At 40.1% G+C, this 21,688-nt stretch overlaps 1 protein-coding gene across 13 annotated transcripts in view; it reads right to left on the minus strand.

The window, feature by feature from the left end:
- Positions 1–21,688, minus strand: part of NCKAP5 (NCK associated protein 5) — a 610,895-nt gene that overhangs the window by 25,494 nt on the left and 563,713 nt on the right. For 12 of the 13 annotated variants that reach the window (XM_083703012.1, XM_083703010.1, XM_083703011.1 and 9 more), the window contains one exon: positions 18,278–18,465. The exons of the other annotated variant lie outside the window; for it this stretch is intronic. In XM_083703012.1, coding sequence (XP_083559138.1) covers positions 18,278–18,465 — 188 coding nt within the window. The remainder of the gene's footprint in view (positions 1–18,277; positions 18,466–21,688) is intronic. 13 annotated transcript variants of the gene reach the window in all.

A 21,688-nucleotide genomic window follows, 5' to 3' on the forward strand; every position in this document is an offset into this window, starting at 1 on the left:
CAATAGTGAATAAGTGAGGCCGAAATATATTTTATGATAGATCTGTGAATGAACTTGCGTTTGCCTTATATAACTAAAAACTATTAGGAGGACTGAAATACTACTGAAATACAAGGGTAGTGCATATGATGTCTCTAAAATACATTACTATATGTTTTATAGATAAGCTTCATTGAAACTCCAAATAAACATGATATAGTAGCTATATTAGAACTTTGGGTTCCAATCTATAACAAAGTTAGGAACATTTTCCAGGCTTTAGCATTTACTGTGGTTAAAATCATCCCTACAGTGGGTGGGGTCAGATCCCAAAGAAGGTGGGGACAGAGTCGAAGTGGGTGGCCCACAATCACACACTTTTCAAACACCTAATACACAACACAGGTTATTCGCAATCACACACAGACAAACAACCACACACAGACTTATCCCCCTGCCCCCAGCGCAGCACCCCCTTCTGCTCTCAACAGCTCAGTTGGTGGAGCATGAGGCTCTTAAATCTCAGGGTCTTGGGTTGGATCCCCACATTGGGCAAAAGTTTCCTGCACTGCAGAGGGCTGAACTAGATGACCCTTGTGGTCCCTTCCAACTCTACAATTCTATGATTCTCGGCTCAACATAGAGACACTCACTGTGTTGTCTGCGGAGGCGACAGTGGACAAAGACAGACATAATGTGTTCCCTGCTGCTCTTTCCTTCCACTTCTCTCCTCCATGGTGGAGGTGAACCAAGTCCTCCAAATTGCTCTGATGATTGTTGTGTGTGTGTGTGTGTGTGTGTGTGTGTGTGTGTGTGTGTGTGTGTGTGCAAAAGCTTCTCATCTGCTCTGATATTTCCGAAGTGCTAGGAATGACTGCAGAGCACTTGGGAAGTACTGAAGAAGAGCAGAGAAGGTTGGAGCGCTCAGTCTTGCCTACTTCCTCTATGGAGGTGATAAGCAGCATGGAATGATGTGGGAAATACAGCGTGTCTGATATTTCATTTTTTAAAAATATTTTGTTGGAAGCCGCCCTGAGTGGCTGGGGCAACCCTGTCAGATGGGTGGGGTATAACAATAACAATAATTATGTCATTCTTTGTCCATGGCTACTGCTGCCAGTGATCACAGAGTGTGCCCTGGGAACTCAGGAATCATCAGAGCAGACTGATGCCAGCAAAACAGACTTGGCATTAGTTACTTGCCACATATTTGGACCGAACACAATCTAAAATACAATTGTAAGCTGTTAACTGTTTATACCTGTCGCTGTTTGGTGAGATATGTCCTTCAGCAACCTAAAAAGGAGCCATGGCTGACTTCTTACAGATTTCATGAGAGAACTCCTCACACACCAGATTTATTATTGAAAATCTTTCATTATTAAGGAGTCGGTACAAAAAAATTAATACTGGGGTTTTTTAAATAATAATTTATTGACATTGCGCTACATAGACCTAAATAAGTAGTCCCATACAGTTAATAAAGGGATACGGAAATGGAATTGCTTTTAGGAATAGGGTATTAGTGCCTACCTGAAACAGATATTATCATTTTAGCCCCAGTTTCCCCTAAAAGATCCATAGATGAATCCAGGCCGATTCTAAAGCTACAGCTAAGTTAAAACATCTCAATAATGTTGTTCAGTTCTTAAGCACCACCATGACACGTTTCCTTCCTTATCAATGAAGATACTGTATATCAACAACACTGAATAATATCTGCTTTTAGCCCTTGTTTTAGTGATGCATAAATGAAATGTGGTTTTATGATATGCAAACATTTGCAACATAAAAATACCAGGAGACTCGTGGAGCCATTGTTCCCTCAGTTTTATTCCTTGGTACTTTAAATTCTTGGGGCATGCAGAGATGATTTTCTTTCAGCCAAGAAATCTCCCTGAAATAAATATCACTTTAGGATTAGTTTTTACTAGATTATTTCCTGCAGCAGTTCAGAAGTTCAGTATTAACTAAACAATTGCCAAAGTTAAAACAAATCTTTCTGATAGCTTCAGTGGACTTTTGATCATGCAGATTATGGGCCACACATATAAGTGATTTAACTTGTCCCTCTTTCCTTGAAACAAAATATCACACTGCAAATAAACTAGCAACCACCAAATGGGACACCATCTGGTGTAATGAACAGAACACAACCAACTCTCCATATCTGAGATCCTTCCAAAGTAAAATCTGAAATGGATTTTCATTAGATTCCCAAGTGGCTCACAAAACTGGCTCAACATTGGTTAGCAATTATTTTAGACACGGGCTGCGTTAAAAACACATTTGGAAATATTGTGCAGAATTGGCCAAAGCTTTGGTGCCACTGGAGCACCCTTTATATATTTTTTTCTAAAATCTACACAAATTTGAAACATAGAGTGCTAGCTGTTATTGACCACCAAAACTGAGAATTAAAATTTAAATATGTTGCACCCACTCATCTATCCCCAATTTATTAACTGCACAAGAAAGCAAGAGGGGAAGAACTACAGAATTGGTACGTGCTTTGACTAAGGGACGCGGATGGCACTATGGGTTAAACCATAGAGCCATGGGCTTGCCGATCAGAAGATCGGCGGTTTGAATCCCCATGACAGGGTGAGCTCCTGCTGCTTGGTCCCTGCTCCTGCCAACCTAGCAGTTCGAAAGCACACCAGTGCAAGAAGATAAATAGGTCTGGCGGGAAGGTAAACGGCGTTTCCATGTGCTGCTCTGGTTTGCCAGAAGTGGCTTAATCATGCTGGCCACATGATCTGGAAGCCATACGCCGGCTCCCTTGGCCAATAAAGCGAGATGAGCGCTGCAACCCCAGAGTCGTCTGCGACTGGACCTCACAGCCAGGGGTCCCTTTACCTTTACCTTTGACTAAGTGAATAAAAAAAAGAAACACATAGCAAAGGTGTGATCTTTATTAGCACTAGATATAGGAAACTCTGAAATTCAGTTCAATTTAAGATTATTACAGGAAATGTTACAGGAAATGCTGGCACACAAATATTTAGCATGTGACACACATTACATTGCAGCTGTGTTTACCACCTCCCACTGCACAGATACTTCAGGGAGCCAGATCTATGCCTCAAAGTCTTCACGTGCTTTCACTAAAAGAGCTCCCTTTTTGTGATAAGAATGGGAACATCTTAAGCAATGTTCACTGACCTTTTTTTGACTATCACCTCTAAATCATTCAAGATACTGATTTAATAATCTCCAAATGTCTTAGTATCTAAGGAACTAACAAATGTGTTTGAGACTTCAGAAGCACATTTTAAATAGCTTTCCATTTAAATCTAACTCCTGTGCATGAAGGCTGAACAGGGAGCTGGGAATGGTAGGTTTGTATCTGTTATGTCCTAGGATAATGGGGTTATCAACATACCACATGCAATATAAAGTGCTTAGAGGTTTCACTATAATCAAGCAGTACATAAATTTTATTTTTTTTTAAAAAAAATGCTGGACCTGGGCTTTTCCTGTGTACTCTGGGTAGCTACTTCTAACTTTTCGGCAACTGCAAATCCATCAGCAGGCTTACGTTCATGGACTGCTGTTGCTTAATCAAAGCAATTTATAAAAGGATGCAGTGGCGTAGCGTGGGTTGTCAGCACCCGGGGCAAGGCAAGTAATTTGCGCCCCCTAACCTGTGGATTTGTGCCCCCTTACCCTAACCCCCAGATGTTGCGCCCGGTGCGGCCGGCCCCCCTGCACCCCCCCACGCTACGCCACTGACAGGATGGTTCCATTCTAAGGAACTGTAAGTGTATGCTACCTTCAGTTATGCTAACAAAAGCTTCAGTAGTTCATAATCTCTGTGAAAAGCTCTACTGTTAATTTATGATACTTTATATGGTTTGAGTTGTCTCAGCTTCAAAAGCCCGGCAGGCCTGCTCTCCTGGCTTTTCAGATCTGACTTCAGGAATGGCTGCATTGTTTGGCTTTAGCATGAAAATTATTCTTGCAAGTGTGTGACCAAATTCCATTTACCTTCTGCTTATCGGCTAACCACTTTCCAGAAATTCTAATAAACATAACTCTTGTGTTTCTAATTCCATTTTGCAGCTTTATAAATACATGATCCCCGACTTGCCAGATATATGATCCTGGTGAAGTTTAAAGCCCTCCTGACATAAAAAAGTGTCATGTACTATTAATGTGAGGTTACAATTTTAATTTTAAAATTCCCTCTAATGTAATTTATTCCTATTTAATTTCCCCATTTCCACCCACTTGTGTTTTATTTGACATTTACTGAAATCTATTTGAGGTCTTGTTTTACAGTATGTTCCATGTTACCTTTCATTTTTGCTGTTGTGTTGGGTGCATATTTTAAAAGCATATCTACTGGAGAGATCACTTTTAGATGTTTGACAGCAATTATCCAGTAATTCTTTAAGTAACCACTCAGGCTTTTATTTACTATGAATAACCCCTAGAGTTGTTAAAAGAAGCCCTTTAAGTCTGCAGGCATTTGACAGTAGTTCTAGGGGCCTTGCCAGTGATTAAGCAAAGAATGGAGTAATCCAAAGCAGCTACTTACTGGAAATACAGCAGTTAGGAAGTGTCCGAAAAGATTAATAGAGAGCAATTCAAGCTGGGCGGACTCTGATACATGCCACTAAAGCTTACATCACTCTTATGAGCCTTTGTAAAATGTTATTAAAAGATGACTAAATTATATAGCTGCAACGTACAGACATCTCAAATGGTATTTGTCATTCATTGCTCACTGCTATTAGTTCTATGGCATCCCCCTGTTGGTTTATCACAGTAGATACAGATATTGCTTTTCAATCAACAACAATACATGAATATTGCATGGGGTACTGAAAGCCAAGTTCCAAGGGAAGGAAGACAAGCCTGATGTGAAGAAAGGAAGGAAGGAGGGGGGGGGGGAATGGCTCAAGTAAAAATTAATGGCGTGGGCTTCCTTTAATCCTCATTTTCAGTTCTTAAACTGATATCATTTTTGAAACCTTACTGTAATATGGAAATTTTGTTTTTCATCAGGCTGCAGCCAATTTGTTTGTCAGGTTCAAAAGATGGCATAAATATTAGATCATTCTGGGAGAATTAAGCTGCAAGCCTATGCACACTTACTTGGAAGTAAGCCCCACTGAACTTTATGGGCTTTACTTCAGAGTAGACCTTGTATAGGCCAAGTCTCTCAGTTCAGAAAGGTATCTGAAGAAGTGTGCATGCACACGAAAGCTCATACCAAGAACTGACTTAGTTGGTCTTTAAGGTGCTACTGGAAGGAATTTTTTTTGTTTTGACTATGGCAGACCAACACGGCTACCTATCTGTAACTAGTTCAGAAAGGAACTGGACTAAAATCTTTTTTGGGAAGAGAATAAATAGGAATCTTTAAAACATATCAATCATTTCATAAATTGAGACTGGTATTTTATTTTAAGTACATTTAACCTTCCTTTCCCACAAGAACATAGGGTGCTTTAGTGGAAAACAACAACATCCCTTCAACAAGTATAAAAGTAATAAAATAAATACAATTAAATATTTATTTGTGACAAAGAAATGAGTGAGCTCTAGCAGCAAACTGGGCACCAATGAGCAGCATGCACCAGTACACTGCTCATTCATTTCAATTCACAGGTGATGTTTAATTATGGTTCAACGATATGTGTGGAACTGGGCCACTTTCAAGCAATATTTAAAAGCTGCAATTCTAAATGTTCTCCACTAGGTAAGCAAGGTAGCAGAACTCAGCGAGGTTGTACACTTTTGTGACCTCTTCAAATAGCTGATCTGCTATGTAAAATATTGTTTTGATAGAAGGCTTTTGCATTTTGTGGGGGGGGGGGTAAAAAATCATTAAAACAACAACAACGATATCGGGACATTTCTCTCCGGACTTAGTCCCATAAAACACTACGACCCACATCCATAGATGTGAGCACACATTAGAAGAGTAAGCGAAAAGCAAGATTGTGCTGGATATGTAGTATTGAGCCTTTATTTACAGCAAAGAAAACAAAAGCATCATGAGGAGCAGTGAGCTGCGTCTTCTCACACAGACAGTTCCCTCAGCAGAGAGAGAACAGACTGACTTCCGTTTCCATACATAACAGTACAGAAAGTAAACACAGGATCATGTGATCCAGCAATGGGAGAATGAAATACTAACATTCAATATCAACCCCAAATATCTCTCCGATATATCCTATGAGTGGTTGGTGGTTTATGTGGTGTGCTTTCTGTGCTAACATGCATAATAAAAGTGGAAACCACTCCCTCCACCCAAGTATCTGATTCTCTGGTGGTCTTATGCAGTTTTATCAGTTTCTCAGCAAGTGGAATATTCCAGAATTGCTGACACCACCTGCCTAGGTTAAGTTCCTATAAGAAACCACCAGTTTTGCTTTGCTTTGCCTGTTGGCGTGCATTTGAGGAGAGTAATGCTGCAAGACTATGTTGTGTACTATTATCATGCTACTGACTCCAGCATTCAAATTAGCTGAGAAACTCAGTTCTGAGTTCATAATGAGGAATGGAAGGAGAAAGAAATATCTAGAGGCCCTTCCATATGTTCAGGTTTTTTGTTTGGAATAAAGGCACGTTCATTGCACACTGTCTGCATGTCCTCTCTCAAAGTTGCTGTTCTGTAGAGAAGAAATGCGATTTCTCCAGCCCTAAAATCTGCAATATTTTGAATGGACGGGCTATTACTGTCTGGAATGCTGTTGTTTAAATGCTATTGGATAGTGTTTGTGATTCTGATCAGCACAGAACAAGTCAACTCATTCCCATACCTGCATGACATAGTTGTGTTTCTGTATCTAGATCTGTATGTGTGTCTGTATATTAAAATATTCTCAGGGAATGTGCTCCTTGAATTTTAAGGTTTCAGAATGAAAGGAATAGCATAGCAACAAGATGTACATGCATGGACACAAGCATGAGCACACATGTGTATCATGTGTGCTATTTATTGAATGATTTATACTCTTTCTAAAACATAATTACTTAGGAGCTGTATGTCCTCTCCTTCAATGGCAGAAATACATCAAGAGGCATGTGGCTGTTGACCATGTGATGTAGCATGTTGGAATGCATAGGACCTTGGTCTGATCACAGCTCTTTGTTGTAGGATAGCTATCCATCCTGCAACAAGGCAACCCCCATCCCCCGCCACTGCTTCCATGTCCACTGCCCAATAACATTCTTTTTTGGCCTGGTGCCAGTATATAATAAGGCCTGCTGCTCTCTCACATGAACCTTAGTTTGTTTTGATAAATTGCAAGACTGAACAATATCCTCCACCAACCTCTTTTCATTCACACTGTTTACCCTCCTTACATTACCGGATTCCTGATTTGTATTAAAATGAAGGGCATTATGACCAGAGGCCTAACTCATTTACTCGCAAATGTTCTGGGACCTGTAAATCCTATCAGCAACATTGGATCCCACTATTCTTCAAATCCCATTGCCCCTGATTATTAGAGATACATGAACGTCCCTAGGCTCTTCTTGGGCTTAACTGGAAATAAACAGATTTGTTTCCCCCAAAACTGGAAACAAGTTTCTTGAGACAATCTGAGAGTGTCATGAAATGAAAGGATCCCTTCCACATGAGCCCCAAGGCATTCTTTCCATCCTTCCCTTGAAAGAGGAGATGGTGGCAGTAGCAGCAGGGGGAAAAGTTTCCTCCCTCCCTCCTTCTCTTCCTCCACTTTTCTGACACTGTTAGAAACAGCACATCAAGACTGGTAGAGCACTTGGGAAGCAAAAAACTCTGTCCAAAAACTCAAGGGGAAGCAAAGGGAAAAACCTCTTCACCTTCTACCAATCTCTGACACCATCCCCATTTGCAGGAAAGTAAATAGAAAGGTGCAGAGAGTCTTTTGGAGGCTGGTACTAAGGAATTTGGGGGATGGCAGGAACAAGGGGAGGGACGTTTGGAACTCTTATTCATTCCAGATATTGATGCTATTGGAAAAGTATTTTCAAGGAGGGTCTCTCCTTTGAGATCACTGCTAGTTGATTTGTGAACCAGGATTGGTCAAACCTTTCCAGCATAGATGGTCAGGGTACCTGTCCCTTCCTCCTGCCAGGAGGAACTCTGGGACTTGTAGTTCTTGAAAGAGCATGCCACCTGAGGGGCATACTGTTTCTCAGCCTACTTAGCCCCATAATAACTTGTTCACCTTTTCTTTCTCTCTTTTGAAACACCCGTTTAGCTCACCGTTTAGAATGTTTCTTTTTCTGTTGAAACATTATTTCTAATTAGATCCGGAAGACCACCAGTTTCTGATTATTACATGCGAGATAAAATTTTCATCCTCAGTTTATATTCAATTTCTTCTTCAGTGCTTTATGTGTGTGTGATGGTACTGTCACCTCTATTTTTTGCTTTCCATGGAATCCATCTTTGCTAGCACCAAGAAATGAATACTGGTACCTCCTTTTTTAAAAATAAAAAAAGCACTGACTGTATCCATTCTCCCACGATCTTAAAGCATTCTTGAGTGATAACACATCTTTCTCTAGTATTGGCAGAGGGGTTCATGAAATATTATGAAAGACACACTATCCTAACAGCAGAAGAGCAAAGTTGATGGAGGGTTGTTAGGACTATGTATTAAAAAAAATGAAGAAATAAATACCCATTGATAGTGCAAACCTATAATTGTGTGGCAGAATAAACTGTGCACAACCCACAAGTTCTCTAGGATTTTGAAACCTATAACTATAGCCCAGCTATTGACTTTCAGTGCTCTGAAAAAGAGAGAGGAAAACAAAAGCAGCTAAGATTGGCCAAATCTGAAGCAGAAAGAATCATACAACGTGCCACTGAAGAAATGCAAAATGGTTCGGCATTTCATTTTTGATGCTGTACACAGTTCTCATTAATGCAAGCTATGTAACATATTCCCCACTCATCATGCCGAGAACGTAACTCTCATATTAGTATATCAGTAATTTCCTATTCCTTTCTTCATAATATTTAACTGCGTAATGCAGAGCATATCAATGTTATAAATGAAGAAGGTACATTTCGGCTATAAAGAAGAAAAAAACCAATTCCCTGAAATACGTTAGCATTATTCATGTAATTTAACTCGGCTGATCAGATTCTCCTTTTGGAGTCAAAATATTTTTCCAATCCTGCATTATAAAAAAGGAGGGGGTATGTTTTTGAGCAGCACTTCTTCCCAACTTCTCTTATCTTGATTGAGTCAATGCCATGTTTATTGCATTCAATTTAGTTTTTATCTCTTTCTTTTATTAGTAATGACGTTTGTACTGTTATAACAATTACACTGTCTTACAAACTTCCTAAGTAATATTTGTCATTTGTTGCTTTGAATGCTCTATTCAGTCCTGTGTTGGATTCATTGTATCAGTTTATTATAATCCACTCCTAGGCAACAATAGGAATGTGAAGGGACATAAAATGTCAATTTCATTTCTACAGCTTCAAGACTGAAGAGGTCATGATGACAAATGGAAGAAACTTTACTGTACTTTAGGCGATGCTGCAAGTTGCAGTCACTGCATCAGTCATTTTTTGACAAATGGCTATGAATATCACACAATTAAAGTGAACCAGGGATCAACATTTTCCTTTTCCCCAACATATATTCCTTAGTCATTTATCCACCTACTAGAAAGACCAATTGCATATGGTTAGTTGACATAGCATCCTTTCAAAGCTCTAATTTGTTCTACGGTATTTTGTTTGGAAGTGAAGGAATCTTTAAGGATTTACCACTATTTTTGAGGTTAATTAAACCTTGAAAGTAAGAAATGTGTAATGCTGATACCTTTATGAGGCACATATGTTTGGCCTTTTTCAGCCATTCAGCCAATGGCTTACTGAATTATACCAAAGAGAAACATGCTGCTGTGTACATCAGACAACCATTGATAGTTGCAGTGTGCAAGAATTTTTAATGGACAACATCAATAGGAGTTGGTAATGTGAAAAGATTTCAGTAAGAAAGTCAAGATTTAGCAATGCACAAGTGCTCAGTCCTATTTGATTGTCCTATATGTCCACTCCTATTTAAACAAGAGGTTTAATTTAGCACACACAAAAAAGTAGGCTATTCCCATTGTGGATGATGATTACTGCTATTTGCTTACTTTATGACAACAACCCATGGCAACACAGCTCAGTCTTTTTAACTAATGGGATTTACCTAGATCGCATACATACCCAGCACAAAAAGATCACAAGAGCCCTGTTGGGGCATGTCTTCTACATACAGAACTCTACAAAATCTTTTAGAAGCTTCTGTAGAACAATTTTGCCTCAGTGTTCAAAATTTGGTGTTCTGCAAAGCTCCTGTACAAAAACAACCAAACAATTTATGGTCCAAATTGATAGATCAGTGTTCCGTTATCAGAAATCTCAAAAGTTGGCTTACTGGTGCAAACAATCTCTATCTGCTGCATTATCACCCCTAATAGATGCAGGATCTGCAAGTACAGATGGGATGCTTACATGTCCATATTTCCCTTACTGGTTTGGAAGGACTATTAATAGTGAGGTCAAAAGCTGAAATGCAGCCTGTTGAATTTTGTTTAGAGTTCTGCAGATTTACAATGTGGCATACCTATCATCCATTCTGTACAAGGTAGGTGGGCACCCAACAGGGCTGCTTGTCCTATTTTTCAGGGAAAGTATGAGGAAGTTCCTTAATTCTTTATACATATATGTTTTGACTGATTATTCTCATCGACCAGAATGCGTTCACTCTGGATCTATGTACAGACCACAAAGTTAAAGGAATATGGGATTCAGTATAATTTATTTCAATGGTGGGAACAACACACAACAACAGCATCAGCAATTCTTCCCTGACTTGCTTTTATTTTTATGCTAAAGTCCCACAAATTGATAGAAATCTGTGATTCCTACCCAGAGCAACATGCCTCTGCATATATGCAGCTTTAAATTTTATGTTGGGTTCTCCAGCTATGTATGGATTCTATAGATATTTTCTCCTTATCTGAAATATTTATTTTCAGTACTGTGTTTCTGCTAGACTTGGTTCACAGGAGACGGCAAAGCATATTCATTTTTTACTTATGGTTTTATTATGCATTCCTCCTTTTGCAGCTTGCTTTTCATATGAGTTATCATATCTGGTTTATTTTTCAGTTTGAGTACAAAAATCTATGATTTATGAAGAATGTCTAATTTAGCAACATATGCAAAGACATTAGTGCCTGCAACATGTTACAGTTTCTGATCTAAAACTTCCATATCAACGAACACATGGTGAGAGGACGAAGAATGAGGCCGGGCGAAGGCTGCCGCCGCAGCAAAAGGCTGCTGAACACGCCCCCCTCAGGCACCTGGTTGGATGCCTGTTGAGGGGCGTGGGCGCCAGCCAGGTGAGGTGAAGGCAGGGGGCTAACGCCCCCTGCTAGGGGCGGAGCTCGGGCTCCCGCCCACAACCACTCCCCTCTCTTGCAGGGAGGAGAGTCTTTATCACTTTTTTCTAAGCTAAATAGCTGTCACAGAGCAAGCTGGTCAGTTTTTCCAAAGTTTTTTTTTAATTGTTCTTATCTTTTGATTCTGATGAATGTCTAGGGTGGTGTGATAAAACAAATCACAGTTAAGGATGAGTGTTGGGTTTGTATGTTAACAGCAAGCCACAATTACAGCAAAACATGTTCATATGACAACATTAAACCATGGCTTCACATTGTGTTTGTTGGCAGCAAACATACCATAGTTAAGCTGCTGGACAGGGTTCATACATGACACTAATCCATGATTTAATAATTTGATAAATCATGGTTTAATGTTATATGTGAACCAGGTCAACCCCTGCAAGCCTTCATGCTATCCTAAAGCTATTCTTGGGGATTGCAGAGGGTGACATGTAATGTGGTATAAAGGTGCTGCTTCTGGAGGAGGAAAAACTGGTGAGACTATTTACAGGGATCTCTGGATTCAAGCTGTGCTTGCAAAGTGCTTTGGAATGTTTCAAGGTGGTAAGCAGTATAAGTAGCACCAAATATAATCATCCTTTTGATAGGCCTAATTTGGATAACAGTTTGTGCTAATATGATACATCTGAAGTCTCACAAGCCCAATGAGACATGTTTATGCCATTAATTCCAAATCAATTCACTCAGTCAAAAAAAAAATCCCGAGTTTATCTGGGAATGAAGCCATTTCAATTCTGTTCAAAACCACAGCCAAATCAGCAGCATCTCCTTTCTTAGTGGAGTGTGTATGTTTTTTAAAAAATCTGCTCATCTCTGCTAGCTAGTTCTTGAATTGCATGGCACGGTAATATGAGCATCAAAACTCCTTAATGAATCATCTGCACAATACACAAAACCACTCTGCCACACGAAGGGAAAAACAAAACAAATGGAAAGCTACATTTAGGTGAACGTAAGTCTCTTTGGCTAACTGAGCCTTGCAGTGGAATTACTGACGTAATAAAAGAATGGAAGGCTCATATGATCTGAAGAGAAACCAGAGTCCTCAATGTAGTAACACCTTACAAATAATACAAGGTGAAAAGTTACTGGTACTTATGCCACAGCATGTTGGAAAGCACAAGTAGGCCAGCTGGCTGCCAGCACAGCCAGGGGATCAGACTAAGCATTTTAGGGTATACCCTCAGAAGTGAGGAAACATACTTAAAATAGTAAATACAAATATGTTCTCCCCATTTCCTGAAACCTTCCTTAGGTTTCAAGTTTATTAAAACAAACATATGTCTCTTTGGTTTCAAGGGGTCTCTGGAAAATCCTATGAAAGCTAAACAGTCAATATTTCAACCTACTAAATGCTGTTATTTCACTAACACCAATGAAATAGCCAGAAATTGCAGAAGAACATTGTTTAAAGTCATAGCCCCTTAGGATTCCATGTGTGCATGTGCATGAAACAGAGGAAATTTTACTGTGGCAAACCAAGAAAATTATTGGACTTGCACATAAATTGTATTATTCTGCACTCCAAAAGCCACATTTTGTTGCTGAATTTGTGTACTTTGGACTGTAGGATAGTGCCAAGCAATACATTCTTCCTCACTCTCCATACCAGTGCTACATTGTGACCTTCCTTTATTGTTTCTATTTAAAAACCCCCACTTTTTAAAGAGGTTGAACACTCTTCTACTGTAAAAGTGCAGGGGCATTAATGAAGCAATTTTTTAAAAGTGTTGAAGACCAGTAAGAGATGCCTGTTCTACTTCAGTAGAGTAACAAAATATTATACTTAAAAAACCCCACCTGTAAGACTATTCTCTTCTGCAGGAAAGAACCTCCCCCCAAAATCTATATGGAAATGACAGCATACCACTGGCGCCTGATAGAGTAAATAAAATAGAGGTGTGTTCAAGTATGCTACCTGCATGGACATCCCTCAGGGGCATGCACACAAGCCCTGGCTGCAATGTCCCCATGCACTGTGCCCTGCACAACAAGTCCTTGACCACCTCTGCAATGAGCAGGGAAGATGTGCAAGGGACTTTTCATTGTATTTGCTTTAAGACAAGGAGAATGCCTTGCTCTATCTACTCAAGTGAATGTGAGTAGAAGCCTCCTGCAGCAGGCCTTTTGGGGCAACATGGGGAAGGTCAAGGACAAGCACCAGAACATCAGGGTTGGGGCTTACATGTGTGCTCTGTTCCTGTCCCCAAATGCCTGAACACACCTCATTATATTTCTCTGTCATCTGCAAAAGCCCACAGAGGGTACTTCGAAAACAAAGATTGGATCTGCTTTTTAAAAAACATTCTTCTCTCAATTTTGTAACACTCAATAACAATCAATAACAAAGCTGTTGTGTCAGAAAAAAGATCTCAATGGTGTGATAATTCTGATGTAAGGGCACTAATATGCACCCTTCAATTAACTTTAAATGCTTTTGCTTGAACTATGAGTGGAGCTGGTCACAATTCTCAACTATACCCTTGGGTTACAAAGCACATGCATGAACAAATCAATTGCTAAGAATTACAGACCATAAAAATTCAACAACATCAAACCAATTTGCCAACAAACCAACATTTTATATGTGGGAGGCATAGAGCTTAAGAATTTTTGAGGTCATGCAGGGTTGATATTTATATAGAGTAGATAACACTTCAAAGTAAGGAAAGACTCAGGCTATAGGAATTAAGAATGTGGCATACTAGAAAACATCTGCTCATTTTATCCATAAGGAATTATGAAGCTGAGACACACTATTATAGCAGACCTGGTGCTGGCTCCAAATTATTGTGGTCCTGGGGCAGGATGCCCCGAGTAAGCCCATTTCCTTGCTCCTGCTGCATTGCCTATTCAGTGTCCTGTGTTGCTTCCTTCCAGGCCCAATTCCAGATGCTGACATTGGTGATTAAAACCCTAAATGACATAGACCCCAAACATCTGGAAGACTGCCTCCTTTTCTACAGATCATCTCAGATGTTAAGGCCAGTAGAAAGAGACCTTTTAGTAGTTCAGTTGCTCTCAAACACGTGGGACATGGCAGCCCTGAAAAGGGTCCTCTCTAAGAGAGCCCTTAAATCATGGAACTTCCTTGCCATGGCTGTGTGTCCACAATTTCTGTTGTGTAGCTCCTGCTATACACTGAAGAAGCACCTCTTTATCCTGGTTTTTGACACATTAGGTATTTTGGTTTGTAAGACCTACATCTTATTCTTTGTTTAACCTTCACAGTACTACTTTTGCTGGAGACTGTTTTACTGGTTCTTAATTGCATAATTAGACCAGCCGTCCCTCTGCAATATGAGACCAGCTGGTTGTTGCCATAATGCTGGGGCCACTGACTGCCCTCCTGCTTAAACCACAGTGTGCATGTGTGTCAGTGGGATGTAGTGATTTTCTCCCCCCTGGAGAGAGGAAGAAGGTGGAGCAGGCAACCATCCTGGTCATGGCCCACTGCAAAGTACATAGCAGACTAGTAATAGACTGACTAATATTTCCCCCAACTGTATAATAAATAATACATTATATACAATCTTGGCTTCAGTACATTAGCTTCACACTAATAATATGATATATATTGTGATTTATTATGCTACACTACAAAGTGCTGCCTGTTTTCTGGCAGGCTTCCTATGCTTTTTAACATGAGTTCAGCCATGCCTTCAGCTTCTCCTGACACTGAAGTGCAGTGATGGAAAGAAAAATGCTCCTGCCACACAACAGCAAAATATGTAGGAACCCTGCCAAATAACAAACAAACAAACAAACAAACAAACAAACAAGGAATTGGACACCTTAGCAGAGGTTCCCTCCAAAAAGTCTTGTTAGGGTAGCAGTCTGAAATCACCATTTTATTATTTTATTTATGCTTTAAGATTCTATTTAATTGAGCCACCTTACACAGAGCCATGACACACTGCTCTTTTGACAACAAAGTCATTCTGTCCATTGTGACACCTATGCTTCCTCCTACTAAACCTTCACATTTTTCTTCGAAGTGGGATTACAGGCACATAACACTTTGTTTTAAACAGACCCCATTATAGATCTAAATTGCTTTATGGAAGGCATTACTTTTTTTGCCTGTGCATAATTTCAGGGGCAGTTTGCTTATCACAGGCACTGCTCCTCATTTGTCATCCTGCAGCGTTTAATACTAAAATAGGTAAATCCTATGTGTTTTATTGAGCTCTCAAGAGTTTGCTGTCTTCGAGATGGTAAATATTAAAAACCAACCCAACACGCTGCTGCACAACAACATGCTGGAGAAAAATTACCTACAACCCAACAATTGGTGTATTGCTCCCTCATCAGCCTCTCTCCCAAGCAGCACTGTTTTCTGATCCCTTCAACCAACATTTACCCAATGCTGCATTTACACATTCCAGAAATGTACTCCTGTATTTAAGCCATGTAAAACCAACAACCACCCCAATTTTTCATATCTGACATAGAACAAACCAAAGAGATTCATGCATTTGTAGCTTGAGATCTTAGATGCCACAAACCAAGGTTGTTGCTTTTCATAGCATTTATCTTCCTCAGATACTGGTAATTGTGATTTCTAAGCATTTTAGCAGTGGAACATCTAGTTCCTTTCCTTTATTCTTTTTGGTGTAGTTGTATTGACATCATTCTTTAAAAACTAATAATAAAAAGTAAAGCTACTTTATGTTTTTCCACATAAATGAAACACTTTTCAAAATGGCATTTATTCTGTTTTGGCTTGAGAGGTGTTAGGACTGTCTGTCTGTCTTTGATTGCACATATATTAAAAGTATTGATGTACCTTTTGTGTCTTTCCACTTCAATGTTTACTTTTTCGGTGATGGAACAACTAACTCTCTGTTCCACCTAGAAGTGTCCCTTCCTCAATTTCTCCCCCTCTGTATTATGCACATTGCCATGACTACTAAACTAAACTTGCCAGACATTGCTAGACACAAGGCTGATGGGCATTTGTGAATGACAGACTTTCAGAGTTAAACACAGCACAAACCAGAGCCTGGTGTCTAAAGCAATCCAGTATTTACAGCCAACTCTAAGCAAGCTTACAGTAAAAACAGAGTGAGTAAAAGGGAAAACAGTAATCACATAAACAAGGCAACACAAACACTTTGACAAACAGATTTTAGTTGGCTTTTAATTAAAAATAATAATTAATTTCCTGATTTTTAAAATAAAAAAACCCCAGGTAGTTTTGCTTGGCCATAATTTCGGCAGGACATGTGAGGCTAAAAACTGAAAGAGCAAGGGCAGAAGAAACAGCAGCTGACAGTCGTTTTTCAAACATTGTACTAAGCCTAAGGAAAATGCCACACTGTAGAATATCAGGCCAGGACTGGGAAGTCCCAGGTTCAAATTGCTGTGAAGCTCACTGGAAGACCTTGGGCCACTCAGTAACCCAGTGTGCACATAAAGCTATGCCAAACCATGACTTAGCATGAATAAGCAAATGTGCCAGCTCCTGGAACAATTTTCATAGCGGCCGTGCTCCTCTCCCATGTCCTCCTGCTGCTGTGCTACCTGGTGCTAAGCTGTGTATAAGAAGGATGCAGGAGGTGATGCTAATTTCCTTGTCACTGCTCTCCCTGCTAGTTCACATGAAGATGCAAGTGAGCCAGAGGTGACAGGATGGCAGCAGCTGTGGGGCATTACAAAGATGCTCACAGCAGCTGCAGAAAAAGGCAGGATGCTGAAACCAGGAGAGAAAGAGTTGGATTACCAGGAGAGATAAAAGTATATAGAAAGGAAGCAGGCCTCAGTTAGCAAGCCCCGTGGAGAGCCAGGGGAGAGAAAGGAAGAAGGGCAAAGGCGAGGAAAGAAACCACAGCATGAGACTGTGGTTAGGGACTGTCGGGAAGAAGGTACAGGTCCTGCAATGAAAAAGGCATGTACGCACAACTGGCAAAGGTCCTTTCCAAGGTCTCCAACAGGAAGAGACAACCAGATGCTCTAAGGATCTTTGGGTTTGTGGCTTGTGCTGCTTCAGACAAACCACAAGCAGTAAGCCAAGAACAAACCTTGGTTACAGATCATGGAGTGAGACAAACTACGGCTTAGCCCCTGGTAACACAGCAGCAGCTGCATTAGGAGAAGAGCACAGTGGCTGCGATCTTAGCTCTGGGAACTGGCCTGTTTGTTCATTCATGTTATGCCATGGTTTGGGTTGGTGTTACGTGTGAACTGGGTCACTGCATTTCAGTTTAATCTACCTAACAGGAAAGCTGTGAGGATAAAACTGGAGGAGGGGAAGAGAATTGTGTACTCTGTCTTGAGTTCCTTGGAGAAAAGGCAGAGGATACATTAATTATATAAACAGGCTCAGAGCATGTGGCTGGGCTATATAAACTCATCTTAAAACCTTGCCTATATGTAACTGCATTTCTGTAATCTGTTCGTTGTTTTAAAAAATAAACCAAGTGACTCTGGATCTTAATGGAGGTTTCAGTTGTGCACACACATTCTCTCACTCTGCATATATTTTAAAGAGCAGTGCTGTTTATAGTCATAGCGCATTATTTGATGCACTGTGGTTTATTGCAAAATGGCTCAAAGCAGCTATAAGCAACCTTCCAAATTTCCGCTTGTAAAAACTGACAACACTGAACGCCAGCCGATCTTTAATGTTCGGCATTCGCAGGATGTTGCTACGAAAGTCGCTGCCACATATATATATGTAACTTGCCTCAAGGAAAGAAAATGCTTAAAAGTTCCTTTTACTCTTCCCTGCAGTCCATGTGACATTTTCAATCTGGACATCCATAAATAGTAATGATGCGTGCAGAAAAAGAAAGCAAACCAGACATATCCCTCAAGAAAGAAGAGAGGTAATAGCATCAAAGAAAGCAAGAAAACTCACACTAGGGATCTTTTTGCTCTTGCCATCTTTAGTGGAAGTTCCATTCAGCTGCTCAATAAAACTGTAATGTGCTAATTGTTCAGGTCCATCCTCTCCATAATGGCCACAGAGACTGTGCTGGTATATATCCAAGATAGACAAGGGTCTCCCCATAAAGGACTTTCTCACACTATTTTCTTCTTGCTCAGCTAAGGACAGATTTGAAATAAGAATAAAAAGCACACACGCTTTGTACATTTCTTTGAGAAAAAAGCCTACACACTGCTTGGCATGCTGTGTGTTTGTTCAATGTGAAAAATGGCGCAAGACAAGTGGAAACATTAGGGCTAAGGCTATAACATCCAAAATGATCCCCCATCCAATGTTATGAATGGCATGGTGTAATTTAAACTCACAAAAGCAAGGTGATTCTGGGTTACAATTCAAGTTAATGATTCATGCTTTTAAAAAAAAGAAAAAAGAAAAAGGAATAAAGAAAGGAAAGTATATGAGATAAGCGTTTCTATTTTAAATAGTAGGTAATTTCCTTGAAGTGAAATTGCTAATTTCACTTTAATATAGTGTTTTGGGTGTTAGTTTAGCTTAAATCTCTATCTTAATCGTAGTGGCTCATCTGCCCTACATACCTTGAGGATATGCCTAGTTTCTAGTTTTAAACATCCTTTTCTTCCTGCCAATTACATTTTTAGTTGGTCATCTTGCTAATCTTAAATGCTTAAGTGAGAGAGGCAGAGAGAGAGAGAGAGAGAGACTGGCTGCTGAGTTGACACCTCATTTTTATGGCCATCATGAATTTCACTATCTATATTAAATAATGTGCTATTCTTACATATAAATTCTCTATTTACTGAAGAAGAAGGAAATCATTCAGTTTTAGCATTTAGAAATGAAATCTAGTAAAGTTGAATGAGAGTATTTTTAAAAACCTATTTAGGGGAAGGTCCTCTGGTCCCTGGGATGATGTCCTGGGGTCCAAAGGTATTTTTTTTAATATCCCCCTTTCCATAAACAGAGGAGGAGAAACACAGCTGGAGCAGGAGGTCTAAACTCAGAGGCTCCTAATTGCTAATGCGGAAACCTCCACATTGTTCTTCCTACATTCTTGCTGCTCCAGTGACCATGAGGGCAAAAGTAAGATTTTCTGATAGCGTGTTGGGGCTGCTGTCAATGTATACTATTTTCTGGGGGTTCTTTTTTGGGGCGGGTGGGTGGGGAGACTGTTGATGCAAGGTCCCCTAAAAGAAAAGGGAAAAAACACCCTTTCCTTTCCACATACACACAGAGCTTCTTCCTTGGCATTGGCAACCCAGGTTCTGTCAACTCATCCACTCAGTCACACACACCCCTCCCCAAATCTGGTAGATTGTTCTGCCCAAAGGTTCATTTTTATATATTTTATAGTTTACCTAATTGTGCAAGTTCCATTCATATATTAGTAAGTAGGTTTAAATCTTGAAGTTCTGCTTGGGAGAGTAAACATGATCCGGCCCAGCTCAAAGATTATGCAGCCTGGTCCTAACCATTATTACGGTATTTTTTGTTTTTCTTTTAAAAGCAGCTTCCACTAAATTCAGTGAGACCTGCTAGTAAGTATGTTTAGTATAGCAGACTCCTGATGTACCATATCTTCCCAAATGTGTTAAAATACTACCAAGGAACAAGGATTATGGTTACTATGAAGACATACATTTTGGTCAGAGACAAGAGTCTGTCACTACAGGCCTGATTCGCTGATCTGCTGAAACACAGTAATCTCTAAACAAGTCACCATATGTGCCTAACCTTCCATGCACTTATTACAGCTGTCAATCACACTCCTGGCCCTTCCAGCCCCACACAATAAGCAACGAGAGCCATGTGGCCACCAAGGCCCAAGCACCCTCCCAGCAGTTGCTCATTTTAATTTCAGCCATCAGAGAAGGAAAAGGGAAGTGGTGCTTTGAGGCTGTTTTGTTTTCTTTTTTCTCTGGCTTGGCTGCTTGTCGCTGCTCATAATTGCAGAGGCTAGTAGCTGAGCTAGAAAGAGAAAAGGGAATGGGTGGGGGGAGAGAGAGAACAGCCTAGCAGCCTAATTTCCTTCTTCCGCTCTGGTTGATGGAATGAAAGTGAGGTGCTGCCAAGGAAGGTGTGTGACCAGAGGCAGCAGCAACAGCTTCTGAGCTTGCAGCAAAGCACTATAATTTTTGACTGGGAGCTTGAAGGGATATTGCAGGAAGATTCAAATGTAGGTGGCATGAAAGATGCCCACAGAATTATTCCCATCCAAATATCTCTTTTGGGTTTACTAAAATATCATTTGCAGAGCAACAATGTGATGATGTTAGCCAGCCATTCTCCTTAAAAACAACGGAGTCTTGGGGCACCTGAAAGAACATGGTGCTACAAAACTATTTTGTCGCTTTTGCTTCAACACACTAATATGGCTACTGCTCTGGAAACCATTTTTATGTGTTGCTTTTTACTGGAGTATTTCAGGATTTTCTTCAGACTCTTTTGCATTTGCAGTCTGCTGCAAGTTTTCAGTTCATGTCTCTTTCCTCCCCCCCTCCACCAATTATGGGGTAATAATGTGCACAAGCGTGTATGTGCATTGATTAAATCACAGCACAAATAAGGAGCACGGCTTCAATCACACAGTCACTTCAGCATTTATTTATTTTTGCACTGCAATTTAATGAATATATAGAGATGCTTTAACAGAGAAAGGAAATCGTATCAGATAACCATTCCTTTTTGCACCTTGTTTAAAATAATGTACATGTGCACATCAGTAACATGTACTGGATGTTTTGGATAATTGGGAAATTAATTTTAGAGACTTTACAGATTAAACTAGAAAATCACACAGCAGAGCTAGCCTGCAGATAGTTGTTCATTGTTACATAAACCTGTATTAGGGATGGCATTTGCACCCCTACTCTGCCTGAAAGCACTCAGAACCATTTGAATGTTCAGCTGCAGAACTCTCTGACACCTCTACCTCCTCCTTACCCTCGGCCATAAAATCTTCCAAAAGCTTACATAGAGCAAGTTTGGGGTGGCAGCAGTGGGGAGTCCCTTCACTGCTTGTAATGTCATCTTTTCTGCTGAGTCCCTGAGAACTGACCATGAATCCTAGGATCATTGGCAGAAAAATGTGGAATCACCCACTACCATTTCCCCCAAGGTAAGGTGCTAGGGGTTTTTTTTAAGTGTGGAAGGGGGCTAAGAAGCAGGCACTCCAGCAGGGTCTTGTGTCTGCTCTCAAGAAACTCAAGCAGGTTTATTTGCATAGTAATAGTTGATACATTGAATTCCTAACCAACACTCACTTGCACTCAATATAAAATGAACTTTAAAAAGCTCCGATTAGCTTACAAGCTCTGGTGTATATACAAGAACACTTGGCGGTATGGATATATGTTGAGTAGC

This window comes from Podarcis gaigeae (assembly GCF_964106915.1).
Source record: "Podarcis gaigeae genome assembly, chromosome: 1".
Classification (NCBI taxonomy): Eukaryota; Metazoa; Chordata; class Lepidosauria; order Squamata; family Lacertidae; genus Podarcis; species Podarcis gaigeae.